The 18,885-nt window shown below is 48.2% G+C and overlaps 1 protein-coding gene and 1 long non-coding RNA gene across 9 annotated transcripts; one reads left to right on the top strand and one right to left on the bottom strand.

Annotated features, from left to right (window-relative positions):
* Positions 1-294: 294 nt before the first annotated feature.
* Positions 295-13,436, bottom strand: LOC103887501. The gene is made up of 3 exons (XR_651623.4): positions 12,682-13,436; positions 11,130-11,288; positions 295-10,934 (listed from the first exon to the last, which is right to left on the bottom strand). It is a non-coding gene; the product is annotated as an uncharacterized LOC103887501 (long non-coding RNA).
* A 134-nt stretch (positions 13,437-13,570) lies between these two features.
* Positions 13,571-18,064, top strand: SFTPA1 (surfactant protein A1). 8 transcript variants are annotated; one of them, XM_017962851.3, is made up of 7 exons: positions 13,598-13,656; positions 13,991-14,020; positions 14,257-14,312; positions 14,481-14,675; positions 14,951-15,070; positions 15,824-15,901; positions 16,373-18,064. In XM_017962851.3, the coding sequence occupies exons 3-7, from the start codon at positions 14,306-14,308 to the stop codon at positions 16,747-16,749; spliced, it is 777 nt and encodes a 258-aa protein (XP_017818340.3). In that variant the 5' UTR covers positions 13,598-13,656; positions 13,991-14,020; positions 14,257-14,305; the 3' UTR covers positions 16,750-18,064. The 8 variants fall into 8 exon arrangements, with proteins under 8 accessions (XP_003903760.3, XP_003903762.3, XP_003903761.3 ...); XM_009214509.4 differs by having other exon boundaries at positions 13,623-13,656; positions 14,260-14,312; XM_003903713.5 differs by lacking the exon at positions 14,257-14,312 and having other exon boundaries at positions 13,576-13,656; positions 13,991-14,060.
* The last annotated feature ends 821 nt before the right edge of the window (positions 18,065-18,885 follow it).

Below are 18,885 nucleotides of genomic sequence, written 5' to 3' on the forward strand. Positions count from 1 at the left end.
CATGATCATGGCTAACTGCAGCCTTCAACTCCTGTGCTCAAGTGATCCTCTTGCCTCAGTCTTCTGAGTAGCTGGAACTACAGGCATGTGTCATCACACCAGGCTAAGATTTTTTTTTTTTTAGCTTTTCAAAGACAAGTTTTTGCTGTATTTCCCAGGCTCGTTTCAAACTCCTGGCCTCAAGTGATCCTTCTGCTTCAGCCTCAGTGCTGAAATTACATGTATGAGCCACCATGCCCTGCTGAAAAGTTGGGTTTTTGAACAAATAAACATAATTGACAAACCATTAGCTAGAAAAGTAAGAAAAAAAGAGAAGACCTATATAAAAATCAGAAACAAGAAAGGAGACATTATATAACTGATATCACAGAAAGACAAAGCATCATTAAAGACCTTTATAAACAACTGTTTATAAACAAAAATAAATTATCTCACCCCAGGTAGACTGGCTTTTATCAATAAGACAAAAAAGAATAAATACCGGTGCGGGTGCAGAGAAAAGGGAACTCTTATACACTTTTGGTGGAAATGGAAAGTACTACAGCCATTGTGGAGAACAAAATGAAGCCTTCTCGAAAACCTAAAACTAGAACTATCATATGACCTAGCAACCCCACTACTGGGTATTCAAAGAAAAGGAATCCAGTATGTTAAAGAGGTATCTGTTCTCCTGTGTTTATTGCAGAGCTATTCATAATAGCCAAGATATAGAATCAACCTAAGTGTCCATCAGTGAATGAATGGATTTTTAAAAAATGTAGTAACTAAACACAATGGAATACAGTTCATCCATAGGAAAGAATAAAATTCTGCCATTCATGGCAACATAGATGAACCATTATGTTAAGTGAAATACAGCCAGGAAAAGAAAATTAAACACAACATGTTCTCACTCATTTGTGGATGCTAAGAAAACTTTGCTAATATCATAGAAGTAAACATAGAACAGTAAGCAAACAGTAGAACAGAATATATTAGAGGCTGGGAAGATTAAGGGGAATGAGAAATGGGAAAGGTGGGGCAATGGGTACAACATTACAGCTAGATAGGAGAAATGAGTTGTAGCCTTCTTTAGCACTGTAGGGTGACCATAGCCAACCAAAAAATTATTGTATACTTGAGAGGATTTTGAATGTTATCAACACAAAACAATGATAAGTTTTTGAGGTGATGGATATGCTGCTTACCTTGATTTCATCATTGCGCATTACATACATGTGTCAAAATAGTCCACTGTGCCCATACATATGTAAAATAATTGTGTCAAAAATAACATTTTTTAAATTAAAAAGAAGTAAAAACAAACAAACTCCAAGAAAAGACTATAATTACTATTATATCCCTAAGTGTCAATCTGAAAAGATGGCTGGGATATATAAAAGAAAACACTAATTGTAGAAGAGTATATGCAGTATGATCTTATTGGTGCAAAGTAAGAGAATGTGTGTTTGTGTGTCTGCACGTGTGTGTTCCTTAGCCTATTTCTTTGAAGACAGTTGCTACTACCTGCCAGTTTCAGTTCCTCCAAGGTACAGAATGGGAAAACCTCTCTTCCTCCCCTCAAAACCTCAGTAAAGCGTGATGTGTTTCTCTGGGGTTTGGAAAGTTCAAAATGTTCAGGGGAGAAAGAAGGGTGACAGGGCTGCATTGGCAAAAATGGAAATAAAAACAAGTAATGTGATTTTTAAGGCAAATTGGATGCTATTTCTAGGCAACAGAAAGATATTTATTGTGTTATTCTTTTTAAGAATAAAATGGCATTATTAGAGAGGCATCAATGTAATATACATGTGTGTAAATATACAGCACACAACATATGTGTGTGTACATATGTATATAATGCATACACACATATTTGCTTAGTTTACTGGCAGCCTCAGGAAAGAAAAGCCTCAACTTTCATCCCCTTCATGTGACTGAGCTGTCCCTTAGATTCTGACATTATAAGTGATCTTGAAATATATCCATGATTAGTAAATTAATTTGTGCATTCCCTTGTCTTCAGGTACAGGTAGAACAAGCATGTTCCTCTGACTCTGGGAAGGTTCTAGCAGAGGACTGAGCTGGAAAAAGGATTTCTAGACAATTTTGGCAATCCATCTAATCCCTGTCAGCCTCAGTTGACTGAAGTATGGAATGGGGATTTACTCTCTGTACAGCTCATAGAGTGCTGTGATGATCCAAAGTGACAGAAAGAACCAGCAGTCACAAACAGACTCCTCCTACTGCTAGCACCCAGGGCAGCTGGAAAAGGGGTCAGGGGAAGGGTCCCGTGAGCACTAAGAGAGAGGCCTCAAATATGCAGAGAAGCCCATGCACTGTCCTTAGGGCATGTGCATGGCCTCCACTCTGCACCCCTTTGAAACAGGAGAGTCCCCTGATCCCCCTCACAGGATGCATGGCAGGGGTGTGGATCACCTGTTTGGTTGCCCCACTGCTCAAACCCCTAGTGGGAGCATGCAGATGGTCAGGTGCAGAGGCTGGGGTGAGTGCTCTGTGGTCCGGCCCCACGGTAGTGTCTAGGGATGGGTGCCTGTAACTTGTGTTACAAAGCTCTTTCAGCTTTGCATACACAGGTGGCTTAAGTGTTAATCAGCCCTATGAACCCTCTGCCTTATCATAAGGGCAGAGGGCCAGTGTGACAGCTTTCTGCATCCCAAGCTTTCACCCAGCATCCTGGAAGAATCAGATCACATATGGGCTTGAAGGATGAGTGCAAGATTTTATTGAGTGGTGGAGGTGGCTCTCAGTGAGATGGACTGGGGGCCAGAAAGGGGAATGGAGTGGGAAGGTGATCTTCCCTTGGAGGCGGGCCACCCAGTAGCTGGTATCTTCTCTGATCACCTCTGTGCAAACTCCCCTCAGTGTTCAGATGTTCCTTCTCTCCTCTCTGTCTCTCTCTGCCACATCGTTCCACTGTCCATTTGCTTGTCTGCTGGTCTGCTTCTGGACCCTGGGGTTCAGGGTTTATATGGTTGCAGGATAGGGGTTGTGGCAGGCCAAAAGGCAACTTTTTGGTCATGAAAACAGAAATGTCTTTTCCCATTTAGGGCCACGGGTCTTCAGGCTTGAGGGTGGGGCCTTTGTTGGGGAACCACCCTTTTTCTACCCAGTGTTTCACTGTCTCCCATCACTATCATTTCCCCCTCTGAAGAGGCATATCTGACTGCCATTAGAATATGGACGATGACCAGTCTTAGCCACTTCCTGCTGACAGGGGGAGTTCTTTTGGGGAAAATGTCAGTCAGATTCCTCCCAGAGGTCTATCTAAGGGTCCCTGGCTAAGGGGAGCCATCATCTGAGGCTCTGATTGCCTAAACATCTTGAGTTTGATGACCTCTAAGTGAGAGAGGAAAAAAAAGTTTTATAAGGTTAAATAGGCATGGGTTAAAAGTGTGTATTATACAAGGAAAGAATCTAGTGCCAAAGACACAGAAATAAGAAGCAAAATGTACTAATTACCCTGAAAACACTATTGTACCCCATGGTATAGAACAGAACAAAGGTAGGAACAGCAAGCATAGGCAAGACTATAAAGAGAATATACATGGAATGTTAATTAACACTTATCTTTTGTGATTTTTAGCTTGAATTTCCTGATCTCTTCACAATGGTATTTTGGGTGCTCTTCTAGGTTGAAAGAGGTGACTCTGTTGGCTTCCCAGGCCTTAGCTTGTATACTGAATCCAAGAGTCTATCCTGGTGACCTTGACCTTCACCGCTGTAGGAGTGGAAAGAAGTACAGTGCAAGGTCCCTCCCAACCAGGGCATATTGAGGGAGAAAGGTAAAGAAGTACCTCTACCAGTACTAGGTCCCCTGGGTTGAATAGAGGTGGGCCTGGTTCACGGGACTGGGCCTTCAACAGTTGTTTCAGTTTCTGTTGGAAATGGACCAAACAGGTTTGTGCTTAATTAAATCAGAGGTTTCTTGGTCTAGCAAGAAATCATTCGTGAGAAAAGACCATCCATACATAGTCTCAAAGGGACTCAAACCCAGCCTTGAAGAAGTGTTTCTGATACACAGCAGGACTATGGAAAGAAGAGCAGTCCAGGGGAGATGAGTCTCCTGAGACAGTTTCTTCAGTTGCCTTTTGATAATATCATTTGTCTTTTCCACCTTTCCTGAGGATTGTGGTCTCCAAACACAATGAAGACGGTACTGTATGCCTAGTGCCTTTGAGACCCCCTGGGTGACAGCTGCCTTGAATGAGGGGCCATTATTGCTCTGGAGGTACTTAGGGAGTCCAAAGTGAGGAATTATCTCATTGATTAGTACTAGCCTCAGAGGCTTTCTCTGTCTGACGTGGAAATGCTTCTACTCAGTTAGTGAAGGTATCTATCCATACTAGGAGGTACTGGATGCCCCTTGCCTTTGGCATATGGGTGAAATCCATTTGCCAGTCTTCCCCCAGGTAGCCTTGGAGAAGATGCTGTTAATTAAGGGGATTGTTTTTAAGGCAGGCCTTGCAAACATTAACAACCTGTTTAACTGTTTATATCAGGTTTTTATCTGAGAACAATCTAAGCCAGTTGATAGGTTTTATCTTTACCTAGGTGGAAGGCCTGGAGAAGGCTTTTAAGAACTTTTCATTGGTTGCCAGCTGGTAGATAAAGCATACCATCCCAAGAGGTGGCCCATTCTATTTCCACAGGAGAGTATTGAGGTTTTATTTCTCTGATGGGGCCCTCCCAGATCAGTGGGGCTTCAAGTGGGTCAGAGACCTGGGGCTCGCTTGCTGCTGATTTAGCTGCTCAGTCTGCCAGCCTGTTTCTCTCAGCTATTTCATCTATCCCTCTTTGGTGGCCTTTACAATGTATTACTGCCACTTCCCGTGGGAGGAAAACTGAGCAAAATAGTCTATTAATTTCCTCATGGCATTTAATGATACCCATTAGCTGTGAGGAAGTTCCTCTCTTTCCAGATAGTGGCATGGGTAAGGAGAACTAGGAAAGGATACTTAGAATCAGTATAAATGTTAACTGTTTTTCCTTTGCTTAATTCAAGTCCTCTCATGAGGGTGATTAGTTTGACCGGTTGAGCACTTGTGCTAGAGGAGAGAGGTGTGCTCTCAACAATATAGTTCAGAGTAACTATTGCATACCCTGCTTTATGATTTCCTTTTTCAACAAAAGAACATCTGTCCATAAAAATAATCCAGTCTGGATTTTTAAAGGGGTTTTCTTGAGGTCTCCTCTGGCCGCATAAGTTTGTACTACTATTTATTCACAGTCATGTTAAGTTCCCCAGCTTCCTCTGGGAGGAAGGTAGCTGGATTTAGGGAGGGACAGGTTCTTAATTGGACTGAAGATCCTTCTAATAACAGAGCTTGATACCTGAGGAGGTGGTTGCCTGTTAGCTAGGGACTCCCCTTGAAAGTATTTCTGCCACATTATGTGGGGTATAAATGGTTAAGTTATTACCCATGGTTAACTTAGTAGCCTCTGGTACCAGCAAGGCTACTGCTGCAATTGACCAGAGACAGGCCAGTCATCCTTTGGCTACCAAATCTAGCTCTTTACTCAGTTAGCCCACAGGCTACTGGGCTGGACCCTGGGCCTGTGTTAGGACTCCCAGTGCCATTCCCTTTCTTTCTGATATATAAAGATTAAACGTTTTTCCCATAGGGGGGACTAAGGGCTGGTGCCTTAAGCAAGGCTTGTTTTAGTTGGTCAAAGGCCTTTTAACCTCCAGTTCCCAAATTAGGCAGTGAGTATCAGCTGCTTGAGTCTCCTTTATTAGGTGATAGAAGGGATGTGCTATTTCACTGTACCCAGATATCCATAGTCTGCAGAATCCTGTAATGTGTAAGAATCCCCTCAGTTGATTGAGTGTTTGGGGAGGAGAAAGGAGGAGATAGATTTAATACTTTCTTTGCCCAATGCCCTGGTCCCCTCTGACAAGACCAGGCTTAGGTACTTCACTGAAGTCTGACAGAGCTGAACTTCACATTTTGAAACATTATATCCTCTGTTAGCCAGAAAATTAAGAGGAGCCTTACTTCCCTCCTGAGAGATTTCCTCACTTGGAGTGCAGAAAAGAAGGTCATTCATGTATTGCAAAACTTTGACTTGAGGATAAAGGAACTTGGAGAGATCTCTCCATAATGCCTGCCCAAACAAGTGGGGGCTGTCTTGGAATCCCTGAGGTAACACTGTCCAGGTTAACAGGGTGGTTTGGTTAGAGGGATCCTCAAACAAATTTGTTTGCATTGGATCCTCAATGCAAACAAATACTGGGAGTTGGGGTATAATTGTATGCAGAAGAAGGCATTCTTTAGGTCCAGGAACCATTTAGTTCCCTCAGGTATTTGAGCTAGCAGGGTATACAGATTGGGAACCATTGGGTGTATTGGAACCACAGCCTCATTAATAAGGAGGTGGTCCTGAACTAGTCTCTACTTCTAGTTGGGTTTTAGTACTCCCAATATTGGGGTATTACAAGAGCTATTGCAGGGTTTGAGTGGGCCCTCCATCTTCAAGTTATCAATGATGACTTCTAGTCCTTTCCTAATCTCTAGTTTCAGGGGATATTGTTTCTGGTTAGGAAAGGAGGTGGGATCGTTAAGATGGAACCAGACTGGTATGGTAGTTGTGGCTCTGCCAATCTTCTCTTGAGTTGCCCAAACTTCTGGGTTAATATTGGCCTCTAGTAGGATTAGACAAAGAGTTTCCCTAGGGGCCATCAGAATGATTGCCCCCATATGGGCCAGAATATCCCTACCCAACAGAGGAGTTGGGCTTTCAGGCATAATTAGAAAAGCTTTGGTGAACAACCCCGCTACAGCTAAGGGGTTGGAAAAAATATTGGGTTAAAGACCTTCCTGAGATGTCCCTCACAGTCATTCTAAGAGAGGAGAGGGGGCCTGGATTCAAGAGAACTGAGAGACCAGCCCCAGTGTCCAAAAGGAGGTCCACTTTCCTCCCTTCAATTTCCATGATTACCCAGGGCACCTGGATGGTAATGGTGGTCTGGACCACGGGAGTCAGGAGAGGAGCCCTGGGACCTGTCAGTCCTGCTGCTGGACCATTTGGAAGACTAGCTCTGGACCTGGTGACCAGCATGCCAGGAACAGTCCACCCTCCAACGGTCCCCATTGCAGATTGGACAGGGTTGAGGTGGCTTCCTCATGCTGCCTGAGCAATTCTTCTTAAAATGCCCTGGTTTGCCACATCTGTAGCAATCAACAAGTGCACCCTGAGAATTCTGGGGTTTGTGGGCTTGTCTGTTGGCCATTAAAGTCTCTGTTTCTTTCCTGTATTTCCTCTCTCTCTTGTGCCTACCTATCTCTATTATAAAAGACCAAGTGGGTACTTTCAGAAGGTTCTCTAAAGTACTGACAGGTCCCAGGGCCTGTCTTTGTAGCTTCCTTCTGATATCAGGGGCTGCCTGAGTAATAAATTTATCCTTTAGGATTAGTTGTCCCTCAACTGAATCAGGGGATAGAGAGGTCTGCTTTACTATAAGGCCTCCCTTGGCCTTTTCAGAAAGGCAGTGGGATTTTCATCGAATCCCTTGTCAATCATGGATAATTTAATATAATTGAGAGACTTGGTCCTGGTCTTATGTAAGCCCACCATTATGCACCTCTGAAAGTGTCTCCTCTTCCAGTCTTCCATTTTTGTCATTGGGATCCCATTTAGGGTAATCTATTGACACTGCTTCTCTTCCAGTTGGATAATGTTTGCCCCCTTCCCTGACACTATATGGGATACTAAGCTCATCCCCAAATCTCTCTGCTGCTTGCAGAGCAGGCTGCTTCTCAATGTCTGTCAAGGTCTGGTTCAAAAGCACCATAACATCTCTCCAGGAGAGATCAAATATTTGGGTGAAATTCTGGAAAGCCTCTATATATCTGTTGGAGTCATCTTAAAACTTCCCAAAATCCCCCTTAATTCACTTTAAGTCCTGTAGAGAGGAGGGGACCTGGACCTTACTGGGCCCAAATTCATCAGACATTGGTTTAATGGGCAAGAGTGAGGTTGGGGCTTGTGTAGGGTAAGGAATTTTAGGAAGGGGCAAGTGAGAGGCTGAAGCTGAATAGGAAGGTCGGGGTGAACCCAGAGGGGAATAGCTGGGGGGGCTGGCTTCTCTGCTTGGGGTGCCTCTGGGATTCCTATCTTTAGTTTCCTAGGCTTGCCCCTTGCAGTCTTCCCTGAGATGGCAAACAGGAGGACTGGATCAATCCTACACTGTCAGCAAAGGTCTAGATTGCCTTGCAAGGTATAGAAAGCCTACACATGTGGGACCTCAGACCATCTATCCTCATGTGTACAGAAAAAGTCCGACTGCTGGATAGTATTGAAATGTATGGTTCCTTCCTGAGGCCCACCCAGTCCTTCATAATTTGGCCAAACCTTTGTGTAGAGGGCTATGAGGCATTTTTCTTCCAGATTAAGAGGGTCAAAGCAGTCCCATTGGTTCTGGATACACTCCAGAGGGGTATAAGCTGGGGATGGTGAAGAGAGATGGATACCTATTCTGAAAGACAGAGAGTAGAGGCATCCCTCATTCCCTTCTTTCTTTCAGTGAAAACTCAGGGTGTGATGGATAAAGTGAGTGTCCTTCCTTTCTCTTCCATCTTTTTGTTCCTGAGCCCTGGTGACCTTGGCAGGTGCCACTCATGATTACCAATGTGGCATGCACCCATGAAGCAGAAAAGGCCTAGATAACAGGAATTATTTACCTTCACCTATGCCTCCATCTTCCCCTGCTGTCAACAACCTTTGGGTTCCCTGGGCCTCATTTATGCCATGAAGCATGGCCTCCTTCCATGGGTGGGGATTTAGTGTGCAGGAATTGGTCCTGCCCATTTACATTGTGCCTGATGCCTGGCTTTGGATCCCTCAGATCTGGTTTTCCTTTCTAGGGCCTCAGTCTGAAGTTTGGAATCAAGTGTGGGACTAGAAAGTATTTCAAGAGGCTGCACATATCTGTTTAGATTGTTTCAAATGAGCTCTGCCAAGTGTGCTGGTATCATCCGGCGGGGCCTGCTCCTCTGTTATTTTCCCTTTCAGCAGCAGAGTGCTGGGAGGGGGAACCCTCTTGCTTAGAAAAGGAAAAGAAAAAAACCAAAAACCAAAAACAGTGTAAGGGGAGAGAGGGGAAGGTACTGGGGGAATGTTAGAAACAAATTTTCAATGCCGCTAAAGAAATAGCACTCGAACACAAATTTTCTCAGCAAGGCAAATTTGCTTCTGCAGGAGGGTGTGTCTCGCATGTGGAGCAATGGTGAGAGCACCCAGAACAAAGGAAAGAAGGGGTTTTTATTGTCTCTTAACGCAGCTTGTCCCTGTAACTGTACCGTGCCTCCATTGGCTGGAGTTGGACTGCACAATCTAAGCTGAACCCGGTTGGTTAACTTGAAAAGTGCAGGAATGTGGTTACCCTGGTGGGTAGGCAGGAAGATCAGTTTCAGCAGGAGAAGCCTTTGTGATGGGAGGAGTAATTCACAGAGTGGGTAGCAGATGTTAAATGTGTACTCTATAGATAAGGACTGGTGGGAAGGTTGTTTACCAGGGCCAGGGGAACACAGAGAGTAAGGAAGTCTGGCCTTGAAAGCAAGGAGCAAAGGACAAGAAAATTTAAGCAAGCTAAACCTTTGAAGAAGAATTTCCTACTGTATTTAACAGGGAAGAACCCCTTGCTCAGTGCAAATTTTTTGCTTTAATCATTGTATCTTTCCCCAGGATCGAACCGGGCTGAACTCCTTGGCCAGAGGAGGGAAAGTTCCATCAGCGTGGCAGCCAAGAAGTGCTGGCTGGCCTTTCCAGCAGGGCTCCTGGCAGGAGCCACTGTTTCTCCCACCCCTTGTGGCCACTGGGCATGGCTTTTGCATGCTGTGGACATTCCTATGTGCCCGAGCCAGGAGGGGAGCTAGTATGAGAAGGGGGGCAGTGTACCATGAGCAACTGCGGCTGTCAGAGGGGATGTGGGCATTGGCGCATTCGAGAAAAAACAAAAACCACATTGTTCTGATTTGCACCTTTGATGGCTAAGCCAAACACTCATTCTGTTTAATAGTATAGCCACAGCCTGTAGCAAAACTCTTAACTTTATAAAGGAAGAAATAAGAGCCATTTCAAACTGTGAAAGAAATAAAGACACCAAGTGAAGTCTGTGGGTCTTGGCCAATGGAGTTCAGTCTTGGGGCCTTCCAGCAAAAATGCCTTTGGTTGTCTGAGGGTTTTACTCCAGTCCAATGTGGCAACCAGACCCCTGTGAAGGGAAACAGAGCAGGAAAGAGAGAGGTGGCAGGGCCCTGGAAAAGATACAGATCTGACAGTTTCACATCTGTACTCCCCCTCGCGATGAATATCCCAGACAGGGCTCCAGCTGAAATGGAAGAGCTCCCTTATCCCTCTTGCAGGACACACAATAGGGGTATGGCTTGCCTGTTCAGTCACCCCACTGCTCAAACCCCCAGGGGAGCATGCAGATGGGCAGGTTACAGAGGCCAGGGTGAGTGCTTTGGGCTTTGGCCCTGTGGTAGTGTCTAGGGGTGGGTGCCTGCAATCCCCCTGTTACAAGCTCTTTCAGCTTTCCCGTCCACAGACATCTTGAGTGTTAATCAGCTTAGTGGACCCTCTGCTGTATCACAAAGGCAGGGGGCCAGTGTGACAGCTTTCTGTAACCTGAGTTCTCACCCCCAGCATCCCAGAAGAATCAGATCACACATGGGCTCAGAAGATGAGTGCAAGGTTTTATTGAGTGGTGAAGGCGGCTCTCAGGGAGATGGATAGGGAACTGGAAGGAGGAATGGAGTGGAAGGTGAGCTTCCCCTGGAGTTGGGCCTCCCAGTAGCTGGACTCTTCTCCAATCGCCCCAGTCGAACTCTCCTCAGTGTTCAGCTGTCCCTCCTTTTTTTTCTCTCTCTCTGCCACATCATTTCGCTGTACGTCTGCTTGTCTGCTGGCTGCTGGTCTGCCTCTGGTGCCTGGGGTTCAGGGTTTATATGAGTGCAGGACAGGGAGTGTGGGGGGCCAAAAGGCAACTTTTTGCTCACAAAAACAGAAATGTCTGTTCCCATTTAGGACCATGGGTCTTCAGGCTTGTGGGTGGGGCCTTTGCTGGGAACCACACTTCTACCCAGTGTTTCCCTGTCTCCTGTCCATATCACCTTCAGTCTTACCTTGCCCACATGGGGAAAGCATCATCTTCCTGGTTTCAGTCATACTGGATGAGGCGGGAGTCCTGCCACAGGGAGCGGGATTCCAAGTGCAATGAGTCTGTGGACTCTGAGGTGGCTTGGCATGGGCGCCCAAGGACTGGCTATGTGAAGAGGATGTCCCTGCAGAGGGAGGAAGCCCAACGTGGAGGGTGAGGCCCCGAGGAGAGTGAGAAAGATACTGAAGGAGAGCGGACTAGCGGGGGCAGTGAAGCCTAAGCAGGGGGAGGAGGCTATGGACACAGCTGAGTGGCCTGGCATGGGCACTCGGAACTCAGCAGGAACTACAGCAATTCTTAGAGCTAAGAGTGACAAATTTGTGTTGGGAGGAGAACCATCTTCTTAACGACATTTTTTAGATTCACTGGTGCCATGTGCTGGTAAACTGTAGCTGTTTCAACATCAAACACGCATAGTGCCCCCTGCAGCCTGCAGGTGAGTGCTTGGCACTCCCTGACGGCGGGTGGTAGGCCTCATGCACGAGTCCACATTGCTACAAAGCAATTGATGGGCAACAGAGACAGTGTGATGAGGAATGGGATCTTTACAATAGTCCCAAAGTGTGTCCTCACAACATAGTCACTGATTGAAACCAGAAAAAGAACGTATTTATGGTGGCGAAGCGTGACACCCACCACCTTAATTCAATGATCAACACGAACATCATCAGTCTTGGGGCAAACTAAAGTCCCATGCTGCCCGGTAGAATGGGAGGAGCACAGCGGGTGTCTATGGTATTTCTGCCAAAGTTACAGAACCTGAATCTAATTGTGAGCCAATACATCAAAAAAAAAAAAAAAAGAACAACAGCAACAAACCAAAAAATAAACAAAGTGAGGGACATTCTACACAGTCAGTCTCCTGTGATCTTCACACTGTGTTCAGGTCATGAAGATGAAGGGAAGACAGAGGGACTTTGTGGGTTTCAGGACACTGGAGAAGCGTGACAAAGGAATACGGCACATGGCTCACAAATGGATCCTTTGCTATAAAGGACACTATTGGGGCATTGGGTACATTTTGCATAGGGCCTGAAGACTATGTGGAGTTATTGTATCAGTGTTAATTTCTTGATTATGGTTATAATGCGAAAATGTCTTTGCGTGAGAAACACATTAAAGTATTGGGGTGTTGGGGTTTCATGTTGACAATCTCCTCTCATAGGTTCAGGAAAAAATATTTGTACCATGCCTGCAATTCTGTAAATTTGATGTTTCAAGATAATAAAAACAAAAAGGAAACTGAGCCTCAAAATGTTACATAACCTGACCGAGTCCACATGGGTAAAAAGTGACAGCTCTGGGTCAAAACTCAGGTGTGCCTTTTCCCTAAAGCCACGCCCTGCCCTGCCAACCACAAGGCCCTGCACATCCGAGTTGGCCTCTGTTCCTGCTCATCACCTGCAAAACAGCCCTGCCCCCCCCCACAGCCGAGTTGCTAGAGCTGCTCCCCATCTGCCCCTGCCCTGCTCTGTCCTGGCTCCCCCATCCCACACCTGGCCCAGCACTCATCTCACCTTGTAGCAGGCAGCACTGGGGCAGCAGAAAGAGTCCATGCTGCAAATTGCACTGGCCAGCTTCCCGCTCCCAGGAGTGGGATCCATTGGCTGATCTCCTGCTGCCCGGAAGAGCTCCAGACTCCTCAAGGGTTTGAGATTCATCAAACCAATTCCAAATAAACCAGGGGAGGTTTTCCAGTCTTGGTTCCCATTGTCACCACTTCCACCGTTGGAGATTCCCTCCTAATCCAGATGCTTGAACCAGGACTAGGACTTCATATATCACTGGGACACTTAGCATAATCACCATTGCAGGTTGCCAGACATCACCCAAAGATAGTTCTGCCAAAGACGGAAAGACAGAAACTGCAGATCTCCCATGACTTTCCAGGTGCTGCCCTGATTCCTCTAGCTGAACCCGCCAGAGCAGAGGGAAGCAGAACTTGAAGCATGTTTGCCTGTCATTCTGCCCATGTGCCCACCAATTCAGCTACAAGCTCCAGGGACATGGGCTAGGGGAGCTTGGGGCTCAGGGCTGAGCCAAGTCACAGGGCAGACAGGTTGGCCTGGATCAACCTGACCACGCTCAGCTGGAACAGTGACTTCTTCATTGTCTGAATCTAAACCAGGAACCCAATGGGGCTTCCTTAGTGCCTGTGTAAGGGCTTTCGGCTTTCACTGCTAAGGAGCTTGCTAGGGACAGGGTGGGTGACCTCAGCCATGGGAGGATTTCTCTTCTTACAGACCTGGAGTTCCTCTTCGGCAGGTTCTGTGCTCCCCTCAAGGGTCCTTGGAGATCCTCTAGCCTGAGTGCTCTTGGGGAAATGTGCTGTGTAAACACCATGCCCATTTCCTGCCTGGAGCACAGGTTTTGTGGTAGGGCTCTCAGGGGTGGGAGGAAGCCTGGCAGCCCCCACACCTATAAACGCTGCTATCTACCTTGCCTTCTGACTTGGAGGCAGAGACCCAGGCAACTGGAGGCTCTGTGTGTGGGTGAGTTTAGCCCCATCCCCTGGGTGTTCTCCAGCTTGAGGATCACAGGCAGACAGGACCAGCCAGCAGCCACAGGCCTGACCAAGGCCCAGGCTGGGAAGAAGGGTGACTCCCCATCCCCTACTGGGAGGTGTTTCACAGCACAGTCAGCATAGATGACCTGCAAAGATCCTCATGTTTGTTATCTTCTTTGGCCAGATCCATCTCTACAGGGTTCAGCAGGGTCTACAGGAGGGGCAGTGAGAGAACAGACCCCAAAAAGAAAGGGGACTCCATCATGACCACCTTGAAGGGGGCCAGGCTGCAGGCCCCATTCATCTCTTTTCTTTCTCAGGTTGCTGATTTCTTAGAGCCTGAAAAGAAGGTAACTGAGCGTATGAGGGACAGATGGAGTGAGTCAGTGAGTGAGTGACCTCATCCTTGCTCCTAATAGACTGGGAGGGACAGGGCAGCTTTTCTGCAGAGCATGGAAGATTCGGCTGAAGTCAGAGAAGTGAAGCCAGTTTCCCAGGGTAACAGTGAGGCACTGACAGAAAGGAGACTACAGTGGAGTCCAGGTCCCCGGGCTCCCCAGAGTTCCTTACTCTTCCTCCTCCTCAGCAGCCTGGAAACCCCACAACCTCCAGCTGGAGGCCTGAAGCGGGAGACCATGCCAGGTGCCAGATGATGCTGGGAATTTTCCTGGGTGCTTCGGGTCTTCCCAGCACTCTGGTCTCGCCTGCCCTGCCTCTCGGGCTCTGCCCAGCTTCCTGAGTCCTGACAGAGCACAGTGGGGGAGATGTTGGCAGAGGCGGCAGATGGGCTCACAGCCATCCCTCCTGCAGGAGCAGCAGCTGGAGCCGGAGCCATGTGGCTGTGCCCTCTGGCCCTCACTCTCACCTTGATGGCAGCCTCTGGCGCTGCGTGCGAAGTGAAGGACGTTTGTGTTGGAAGCCCTGGTATCCCCGGCACTCCTGGATCCCATGGCCTGCCAGGCAGGGATGGGAGAGATGGTGTCAAAGGAGACCCTGGCCCTCCAGGTACTGTGCTGGAGACCCCACCCTCTGCTGAGGGACACAGACCCCTTTTCAGAAGGCCCGTCTGTCTAGGCCCCTAGGCTGTGGGCCATAGTGAGCTGGGTGGGACCTGGTGGGCTCCTGGGGCCCTTAGGATGGCGCATCCTGGAGAGTCTGTCCTCATAGTGCCCATGGAGTGACAACTGGGACAGCCCCAGTGACAATGAGGGTCGAGTCTCACTAGCTCCAATCAGTTGTGGGTGACGGATCCCACACATCCATGTCTCTTTTCTCTGCAGGCCCCATGGGTCCGCCTGGAGATATGCCATGTCTTCCTGGGAATGATGGGCTGCCTGGAGCCCCTGGTATCCCTGGAGAGTGTGGAGAGAAGGGGGAGCCTGGCGAGAGGGGCCCTCCAGGTGAGCAGGGTGGGGCAGGTGGGCAGTGGGAACACGGGCACAGCAACCCTGAAGTCCGTTACACAGGGCTGATGGGGATCAGACAAACCCTGCAGCTTCCCCAAGGGCATTTGGCTCAACCTAAGTAAGAGAATATGAACTTGAGGGAGAAAGCCAAAGTGTCTGGGGAGTGTGGTCACAATTCAGGGAAGGGCAAGTGTGGGAAGTCCTCCATGCCTCGTGACCGCCGATGGGGAGGCACGGAGTCAGGTGTGGGATGAGGGACAGCGCTGGGAGGTGAGGGAGGCGCGTCCTGGGATGCAGTGCTGGGGGCAGTCTGAAGGGTGAATGCGGACCAGACATCCAGGCAGATGGTGTGATCAGGAGCCCACAGGCAGACGGGAATTTGAAGCTCAGAGCGGTAAGCAAGGCCATCAGGGCAGCGCAGAGAGCATCATGCTTGCCCTTGGTGGAGGGTGCGGGAGAGGGACTTGCCCCACAGAGGCGGGCAGACAGAGCCACTCGAGGGACAGAGCAGGAAAGAGGACAAGGGGTAGGGGTCTCAGCAGGGGCAAGGCTTTGCTAAAGAATAGGGGACCGGGGGTGTGGAGACACACTGGAGTCTTGTGGACCCTCTGAGCCTGGGGCCTGGGTGATGCCTAGCAGCAATGAAAGGGCAGAGTTCCAGGATTGCAGATGGCAAAATGCCTCCGTGGCAGCAAGTGGGGGTCTTCACTGGCCTGCCCCTCCTTCTGTGTGGGGCGCTCTCCGCAGGGCTTCCAGCTCATCTAGATGAGGAGCTCCAAGCCACACTCCACGACTTCAGACATCAAATCCTGCAGACAAGGGGAGGTAAGAGGACCCCCTGGGCCTCACAGGGTAGGAGTTTCCCACAAATTCCCCTCATTCTCAGCAGCAGCTTCTAGAACATAGAGATCACAAACAGGCTCGCACATGTCAGGTCTTGGGGAAAGGAATGATGCTCGCTTTTCTGATGTCTTTGAATGGCCCAGAGGAGGCAGAACCCGACACACTTCATTCCCCATTTCATAGGAAAGCAAGTTCTCCGCCCGTCTTGCTTTCCACTGAATCCCAGGAAATGGCACCGTTTCTGGCAATAAGTAATTGTTAAATAGATGAATGAATAAATGGATGAAAGCCTAGAAGAGAATTTAGAAAACTGCAATTGGAAGAGGAAGAGAAGACACAGAGAGAGGCAGAGATGGAGAGACTGGGGAGAGTCCAGTAGCAGAAAGCCCAGGTGAGGGAGGTGGCTTAGAGACAAAGCAGTCAATGGCCTGACCCAGTCTCCTCTGCTCCCAGCCCTCAGTCTACAGGAGTCCATACTGGCAGTAGGAGAGAAGGTCTTCTCCACCAATGGGCAGTCTGCCACTTTTGATGCCATTCAGGAGGCATGTGCCAGAGCAGGCGGCCACATTGCTATCCCAAGGAGTCCAGAGGAAAACGAAGCCATTGCAAGCTTCGTGAAGAAGTACAACACGTATGCCTATGTGGGCCTGATTGAAGGTCCAAGCCCTGGAGACTTCCGCTACTCAGATGGGACCCCTGTAAACTACACCAACTGGTACCCAGGGGAGCCCGCGGGTCGGGGAACCGAGCAGTGTGTGGAGATGTACACAGACGGGCGGTGGAATGACAGGAATTGCCTGTACAACCGACTGACCATCTGTGAGTTCTGAGAGGCATTTATGCCACGGGACAGGGAGGATCCTGTCTGGCCTTCAGCCTCCATCCCGAGGCTCCACTTGGTCTGTGAGATGCTGGAACTCGCTTTCAATAGAATTCACTTGTGGTTATTAGAGCTGAAGGCATCCTTAGCCACTTCATTCCCCTAATGGGCCCTGACTCTTCCCTGGCCAGCCTTGACACTTCCCTTGCAAACCCTCCCAGCACTGCACCCCAGGCAGCCACTCCTAGCCCTGGCCTTCGGCATGAGATGGAGCCCTCCTTATTCCCCATCTGGTCCAGTTCCTTCACTTACAGATGGCAGCAGTGAGGTTTTGGGGTAGAAGGACCCTCCGACGTCACACAGAGTGCCTGCCTCCTGGTCCCCTCTGCTCTCCCTCTGCAGCCCACTTCCTGCCCAGTGCCATCAGGATGAGCAGTCCTGGCCAAGCATAATGACAGAGAGAGCAGACTTCAGGGAAGCCGTGACTGTGCAGAGCCAAGGCCGCAGTGGAGATTCTCTGGCACTCTGAGGTCTCCAGGGCAGGCCTGGTCAGGCTCTCCATGAGGTCAGAAGGCCAGGTGGTGTTCCAGAAGGGTGGTGGCCAGGCCAACCCCATGACTGATGTGTACGATTCACTCCTTTGAGTCTTTGGATGGCAACTCAGCCCCCTGACCTGAAGACAGCCTGTCTAGACCTCTAGGGTGACCTAGAGCCACCTCCAGATGTGACCAGATTAGCTTTCAACTGATGAACAAATCTGCACCCAACTTCAGCCTTCAGTGGGCATTCACACCACCCCCCACACCCCAGGCTCTGCTTTCTCCTTTCGTTAATCCATTCACCCAGATATTTCATTAAAATTATCGTGTGCCAGGTCTTAGGATGTGTCGTGGGGTGGGCTAGGTACCCAGTGACAGTTGAAGATTTTTTTTTCCCTGAGCCTATGTCTTCATCTGTGAAATGGGAATAAGAATCTTGTTGCCATCACAGTTATTACCATCCCCCTGGCTACCAAAATTACTACCAGAACTGTTACTACACACAGAGGCTATTGACTGAGCAGCTATCATTTTCCAATCGCCTTGACAAGCACTTCTAATACAGCTTATTATGTCCTATTCAATCTTCACACAATGTCACGGGACCAGTATTGTTTACTCCATTTTCTATAAGGACACTGAAGCTTGGAGGAGTTAAATGTTTTGAGTATCGTTCCAGAGAGCAAGTGGCAGAGGCTGGATCCAAACCCATCTTCCTGTACCTGAAGCTTATGCTTCCAGCCACCCCACTCCTGAGCTGAATAAAGATGATTTAAGCATAATAAATCATGAATGTGTTCACATGAGTTTCCATAGCTTTGGTTCCAAGAAACATCACATTTCTGTGTTTTTGTGAGTCAAATGAACTCTGGCTCTGAGCTCCCACTTTCCTCAAGATTGGAAAATTCAATCTCAAGATGTGCTTTGTTTGATGGGAGGGGCGACCTGCTCTCCTCCCTGAGATGGTGCAGGGGGATGGGGAGCTACAGACACCATTCAGAATACATGGGCATCATGAATCCACATGGTCAATTTGTGGGTGAGGATACCATTTCTTCTGTCCCCTTCTCAGCCACCTGAATGATTTCTGCAGCCCAGCAGTGATGGTGGCACTCAGGGCTCAGTCCCAGGCCTCACTGAGCCACCCTAGTCTCAGGTCTGCACGGAATGGGACCACTGTCCCATGACCCAGGGCTACACAGGAATGTGACAATGTCTCCAATTGCTTGAGGAGGCAGCTACATATGTGTGCCACCTCCCTCTTCTCCCCCCGTAACACCTGTGAACACTCTTCCTCAGTGCATGTATTACTGTTCTTTGGTGGAAGGAAGCTCTGGATCAACACTCAGAAAACCAATGAAAATGAGGGGAACAATTTGTCAGTCTTTCATGAGTGATAATTTTTATTCTGGTCACCATTCCACATGTGCCTAAGACCCAGCACACAAATTGTTGAGGCTTCTTCAAAATTAAGAAAAAAAACAAGTAGAAGCATGTACAGATGTATCTCGACTTACGACGGGTGACATCCCAATAAACACTTTGCAGGATGAAAATATATTAAGTGGAAAATGCATTTAATACACCTTACCTACCAAACATCATAG

This window comes from Papio anubis, chromosome 11 (assembly GCF_008728515.1).
Source record: "Papio anubis isolate 15944 chromosome 11, Panubis1.0, whole genome shotgun sequence".
Taxonomy (NCBI): domain Eukaryota; kingdom Metazoa; phylum Chordata; class Mammalia; order Primates; family Cercopithecidae; genus Papio; species Papio anubis.